The 6,219-nt window shown below is 56.7% G+C and overlaps 2 protein-coding genes across 7 annotated transcripts in view; one reads left to right on the top strand and one right to left on the bottom strand.

The window, feature by feature from the left end:
- The window catches only part of SEZ6L2 (seizure related 6 homolog like 2), an 18,460-nt gene extending 17,759 nt beyond the window's left edge, over positions 1 to 701 (top strand). For all 4 annotated transcript variants that reach the window (XM_059414947.1, XM_059414944.1, XM_059414945.1 and 1 more), the window contains one exon: positions 156 to 701. In XM_059414947.1, the coding sequence (XP_059270930.1) occupies positions 156 to 185 (30 nt within the window). In that variant the 3' untranslated portion in view covers positions 186 to 701. The remainder of the gene's footprint in view (positions 1 to 155) is intronic.
- An 84-nt stretch (positions 702 to 785) lies between these two features.
- Positions 786 to 6,163, bottom strand: LOC132026738 (putative protein T-ENOL). 3 transcript variants are annotated; one of them, XM_059414951.1, is made up of 6 exons: positions 5,788 to 6,163; positions 5,083 to 5,167; positions 4,638 to 4,788; positions 4,328 to 4,358; positions 4,113 to 4,170; positions 1,951 to 2,155 (listed from the first exon to the last, which is right to left on the bottom strand). In XM_059414951.1, the coding sequence occupies exons 1-6, from the start codon at positions 5,883 to 5,885 to the stop codon at positions 2,120 to 2,122; spliced, it is 459 nt and encodes a 152-aa protein (XP_059270934.1). In that variant the 5' UTR covers positions 5,886 to 6,163; the 3' UTR covers positions 1,951 to 2,119. The 3 variants fall into 3 exon arrangements, 2 of the variants coding, with proteins under 2 accessions (XP_059270933.1, XP_059270934.1); XM_059414950.1 differs by lacking the exon at positions 4,113 to 4,170 and having other exon boundaries at positions 786 to 2,155; XR_009406978.1 differs by lacking the exon at positions 4,113 to 4,170 and having other exon boundaries at positions 4,328 to 4,788.
- Between the last annotated feature and the right edge of the window lie 56 nt (positions 6,164 to 6,219).

Genomic DNA, 6,219 nt, shown 5'->3' with positions numbered 1-6,219 from the left:
CCCCCCCCCCCCCCCCCCCGTGGCTCCCAAACCTCATGGCCAATGTTATTTTAAACACCCAGGGTCTTTCCCCTCCCTGGCGGATGCCTCCTCCCATTGTGTTCCCTCCTCCATCCCCATCCCGCTCAAGCAACTGATCCCAGCTCTCTCTCCAGGATACACGGGAGTATGAAGTTTCCATCTGAAGCCCAGGACGAAGGCTGCAGGACCCAGGACGCCCCTCCCCTTCCCATTCTGGGCAGGGAGGAGTACAGAACCTTGTCTCTGGCTCCTTTTCTTCCTGCTGTGTAAATAGTCTCCTGGTCCCACGAGGGGGCTTTGATGGCCCTGGGGACCCTACCGTAAATAAACCAGCATCCTGCCGCCCAAGCCTCCTCTCCTCAATTGCCCAACAGGGGGCCTGCCCCTCCCCTCCTGCCCTGCTGGCTTTTGGACTCTGGGAGGGGAACTCAGCCCCCCTGCAACTCCTGGGGCCCCTCGGGCCCAGGGTACCCCCCAAGGACTGCCTGAGTACTCTGTTGTTCCTTTTGACCTTGAAGGCTTTTCCCAGATGCTCTGTCCCCGGGCCTCACCCCTGGGCTCTGGGCGGTCAGAAGAAGAGGGATGCAGGGCCCTGCCCACCTGGCGCCATCTCCCAACCCACAGTCTCCCCACCTTCGCTTCTGGATTTTTGGTTTTGAGCAATAAACAGAAAACCACCATTTGTAACTAGGCTGGTGGGGTGTGGGAAGGTGGGTCACAGAGTGGCCTGGAGAGGGGCCTGGGGAAAGGGGAATGATTTGGGAAACAGATGGAGTTCCAAGATGGGACCCGACGATATCAAGAGCCCCCTCTGGGCCTCAGCTGTCTCTGTCTATCCCCTGCCCCTTGCTTGACGCTTCTAGGCTCTTTTAGCCAGGAGACAACGGTAGCCGCCTCCCCCACTTGGCAGGACACAAACAGCCCTCCGTTTCATGACCAGTTCACCTAAAATGCACTCTCCTTTCGAGAATGTTTGTATCCATCCAAGTGTGCCATTCTTTTTAACCCCAATTTTTTTGGCCCTGTAAGTCTCTCCACTGTTAGGTGTCTACTAAGTAAGGGTCAGATTTGTAGCATTTCATAAAGAATGAGCTTGTTTTGTACCCTGTGGGGGTCCTTTTCCAGCATATCTACTTTTGAACATTATAAGGAATTTTGGCCCATTTGTCTAAAGAGTCTCCAAATTAATTGAATTTCACGTCACTCAAATCTCATATTTAAGTATAATTCAACATTTTTTAGGGCACTCCAAAGGACACTGAAATCCTCCGAGGAGGCTGAATTTTAGAACGCGACGCCCACTGAGCCTTCTAATAAATAGCCTGCATTTCTGGGCCCTTATTCTGTGCCAGGCCTGGCGCTAAGCACTTTGTACTCGTTTTTAACCTCTAGGAGGAGCCCTCGAGACAGGGATAATCATTCCCATTTCTCAGATAAGAAAACCGAGGCTCAGATGCGAATGGACTTCCTCAGGAGTCTCGAATAAGCGGCCAGATTCAGACTTAAAGGCAGATTCTACCAAGGCGGCTGGATTCCCTTCTGGCTAGCAATGGCTGTGACACGTGTCCCCAGGCATGAGGCCCCAGAGCCCCGAGGAGAGGCCTCAGCACTGGCGTTGATGGCAGAGGTGGCTCCTCAGAAGCTGGGGGGACCCTCTCAGATGCCCAAGGCTAGACAGGAAGGGGCTGGAGTGTGGCTAGGAGGCAGAGTTCAGATCCATGAGCTCATCTCCACCAAAAGGCAGACAGAAAACCGGTCGTTAACTGCCCGAATGAAAGCTGTTCCAGTAACAAGGACTATGCCATTTCACCCATATGCCCACACATCTGGCAAGAAAAAAAAAAGAGAGAGAGAGAGAAGAAAAAGAAGGAAGAAAAAGGGCCGCCCTCTCACATCTCCACCCCCAGAGAAGCCACTCCAGAGCCCGGCCTGGGTTGGGAAGAGGGAAGGACCTCTCTCTGTCTTTTTATTAAAGCCTTTGATTTCTGGTGATGTCCTTGCCAGCTGCGGGTGGAAAGGCGTGAGATGGCTCCAGAACACCTGGGAGGCTTTGAGTGTGCTGCTGTTCACGACCGGGAGACCCCAGCAAACTGAAGCGTTAGTGACTTGGGAGCAAGGAGCTCTGATGCATGTTCTAGAAGGACACAATGGGGGAGAACGTGAGAGGCCACGAGCAGCACCAAAGGCTACTGGGTCATCCTCCAGATGTCAAGCTGCTAAGCAGAGCTCCCTAGAAAAGAGAAAGAACCTTCTGATTCTTTGGCCCCAACGCTCCTGTCTTCTCCTTCCAACCTCTCCATCCAACCTCTACCCCCGCTCCTCTCTCTCTCCACCCACCATTCCGCACTTTCCCCACTCACGCACTCACCATCCATCCCTCCACCCGGGTGTTTCCACCCACATATCTACCCATCATTCTACCCACGCCACACTCGACTCACCCATGTGTCTGCCCATCTGTCTCCCCTCATTCACCCGTCCACCCACTCAACCCTCTTCCACCTAAACACTCAGCCTCCATTTAAACTTCTCAGAAGCAAGGGACCCACTGGTTCACTTCTATCCTCCAGCCCCAAAGCAGTGCCAACACATATGAAGTGCCTGATAAACGTTCGGTGAATTTGTCCATCCATCTGTCCATTGACCTACGCCCTCCAACCACTCACCCACTCCCCGACTTGACATTCTGCCCACATACAACGACCTGTCATTCAAGGGGCAGTTGAAAGTTCTGTAGGCTTCCATGTTCTTGAGGATGAAGGAGGAAAACTCTTTCGGGACCGTGGGGTGCGGCCCAGGGGATGAGAGGGTATTCGCTCAGGATGAAATTCTAAATCAAGTGCATTTGGGAAGGAGCAGAAAACCAGGGCCCTCACAGAGCATCTTGTCCAAGGCCCCCATTTGACAAGTCGGGAGAAAGGCTGACTATCGGGTTGCACAGAGGCTAACTATCAGATTGATAGCAGGTTAGCTGTTAAGGCCCAGGGCTTTCCTGCTACTTCAAGTTGCTTCTGACACCAAAGCCCAGCTGGGAGAGTTCAAATGTCCCAGAGGCCCTGGAAGGTCAGCTGCCTGAGGTTAAGAACAGCGGCTTGTTCTCGGCCGCACTGTGCCACTGGTCTTGGTCATGTACACCGGAAGCAGCAGCCCCAGCGAGCCGACCATCGCTAAGACCTGGCGGACCCAGGAAATACCACTCAATAAACAACTGCTGTTAGCTCCTTCTCTGCCTTCCCCATGACGCCCTCTCTCCTCCACCAACTCCTCACATGCACAGATTCTTCTGGACTCCCCCAGCCTCAGCACCCTCTTCTTGCTTGCTCGGCACCACCCCCACCCCCAGGAGCGACCACACAGCATTCAACTGCCGACTCCCTCCCGAATCCAATTTCTATCACCAGCCCAGACATCCCCGATAAGTTTTGAAGCCCTATTTCCAACGATCTACATGGTCTTCCCAGGGGATCCTCAAACTTAATCCGTCCAAAGGTGGGAGCACAGCTGCCATGCTCCAGGAAGATGGATGAGGCTGGCGTGACTGAGAACACAGGGAATCAAGGCGCTCCACCCACCATTCCGCACTTTCCCCACTCACACACTCACCATCCAATGCCTCCCATGCCTCCGCACTCCAGCCACTCAGCTGCTCCTGAGCCCACCCTCTCTCCCGCCCTAAGACCATACACGGACATACCCCCATTTGCTCTACTGAAACTCACCTCATGCCTTTGCTCATTCATACAAGCCCTACCACTTGGAATACCCTGACCAGCCCATGGTTTTTCTGGAAGATTCTTTCTTTGGATGTCACCTCCACCAGGAAGCTCCATGATTCCTTTCCCTCCTATCCCAAGGCTGGGATAAGCGCTCTTCTTGATGTTTCCAATTCTATCACAGGCATGGATCCAGAACGTGTTGTAACTGACCATCTACTTGACTGGCAACACACTGAACTGTGAACTCTTCAAGGGCAGAGACCGTATCCTTCATTTCTGGGTCCCAGGCTCCTAAAACCGGGCCTGGCATAACCTGTGAACTCTAAATGTTTCGTTAACACAGAAGGGGCTTCTCAGTGTGGACTCAGTATATACCTTGTCACGAGGGGATGGCAGGAGGTGTGCCTTAGTACGGGTACGGTTTCTGTCCGAACTAGAGAAGGCAGAGGGAAAGGAGAGGGCTGAGAATTCGGAATTTGAGGATCAGAGCAGGAGATACTCGGACTACACAGTTTTCAAATCCCCCTACCCTGCTAGGACATTGTCAAACCCTCACTAACCCTAACCCTAACCCTTGAAGCTTCACTCACCGGGTGTCGGTGCCCCGGGTCTTGAAGAACACTGGAAGTAGAGGCCTGAGTCAGAGAAAGTGTTACCCCCACAGCCAGAAAGAGATGTGGCTAAGGAGAAAGGTGCTGAGGTGTTCCTGGCCAGCAGTGAGGAGTGGGTGCTGGGTGAGCTGGAGGGCAGGAGCACAGCGTAGTTCAAGGGCTGGCTGTGAGATCGGGGAGACAGGCTCGGATGGCTGGAAAAGTCAGCTGTGGTTGGGAGGGGTTAGGGACTGGAACTCGGGGTATGGTGGGGTCTCTGGGCACAGTGGTCCTGGAGTAGGGGGGTCACCATGTTTGGATATCTGAGTCCCTCGGTCTTGGGTCTGTTTTTTCTTGGTGGGCACAGAGTTCGTGGGGCAGCCAGCGATAAACAAGGCCTCGTTGGTGAGCTCTGTGCTGATCCGGGTCAGGAATTCCTCAGATCGGGATAATGAAACCTTCTGCAAAAGGGGAAATCACAGGGGGCTCAGCCTGGGAGTTCCCACAGGCGAGTCCCGGGTCTGGGGGCCCCCAGGCTGGGAGCTTGGGGTCTGAGGTCCGAGTCCGGTATTGGAGGGCTGATGCTTGAGATTTGGCAGAGAAGGCACTGGGCGTGGGGGGCAGTCTTGAGGACCCCAAGGCCAAAAGTGCTCGGGGCTACGGGCTCAGGGCTGAGGCTAGAGTCTCAAGACTGGAGGTGTCGGCGCCCTTGGCCTTGGAGCTCTCCATCCACGTGGGCTCACCCCCACGCTCACCAGACTTCCAGCAGAGGGGGCTGCCGCTTGGGACATCCTGCTGCCCTTTTTCTCCTCATTCCTGGTAGGTGTGGATGCCATCTCCCTGCAGACAGACACCTGTGTGAGGCTGAGCAACCAGCCTCTCGCTGCACTTCTCCCAGGGGCCTTCCTCCCACCCAACGCCCTGCCCCAGACGGCAGCAAGCAGGCTTGCGGCCCCCGACCTGACAGACGAGTCGAAATCTTGGGCAGGCGGGACACAGGAAGGGCTGAGGAGCCCCTATTTAGGTCTCAGGGGACGGGGAGTAGGAACCGGGGAGGAAGGCCGGGAAGAGGGGGACCAGGGCAGGTGCAGCTCGGTTGCCAGGATATCAGGGATTCTAGAACCAAAAGCGGGGGCCGGGGGAGGGGGCGGCATTTTCCCAGCACGTCGCATTCGCTCTCTGGTCTCCGTTCCACCTCCCTTTGGGTCCCTCCTTGGGGACGGTGACCCCAACGCCCGAAGTCTGAGACACAGGAAGATCACCTAGGGTGGCGCCTGGGACCAAATCCTCCTACCACTAGGAGCGCGCAAGAAGGAACCCGCCCTCGGCCGCCCTCGGGCCTCTCTAGCCGCCCTTCTCGCTGCCCGGAGCCGCCGAGAGCCGAAGGGGCTGGAGGTAGGGGGTGGGCGGCGGGGGGCGGGGGTGGAAGCAAACCTGCGGGCTGTACCACATAACCTTACCTCTCGGGGACGCGCAGCCCCAGGTCGCGGGGGCATGTTCTCTCCTTGCCCTTGTCTCCAGGAGGATACACCCTCCGGAGCAAGGCCAGGAGGACCATTGGTCGAGGCCTCCTCCTCTTCCGACCTCGCCGTCTCGGTTTCCCCCTTCGTCGGGCGCCGAGGCTTCCCCACCCCTCTCCTCCCTCTGCACTTGGTACGCGCCGACTGAAAGGGGCGGAGGGAGGAAAAAGGGAGCGGGCGCGTCTTAAAGGGGCCGCAGCCGTTTTTAGGCTCCTTTTTTTTCCCCCCTCCTGTTTTGCACCCCCGGGCGCAGCTGGGGGAGACCCGGGCCGCCGCTGGAGGCGGGAGCGCCTGCCCCCGGGGGAGGGCGGGCGGGGCGCGCCCCTGCGCCCGACGCAGCTCGGAGCCGGCCCATGCTCCGGCGGGCGGCGA

Source organism: Mustela nigripes, chromosome 11, assembly GCF_022355385.1.
Source record: "Mustela nigripes isolate SB6536 chromosome 11, MUSNIG.SB6536, whole genome shotgun sequence".
Classification (NCBI taxonomy): domain Eukaryota; kingdom Metazoa; phylum Chordata; class Mammalia; order Carnivora; family Mustelidae; genus Mustela; species Mustela nigripes.
Note: the sequence above shows the minus strand (reverse complement) of the source record. Positions and strands in the feature narration are given on the sequence as shown.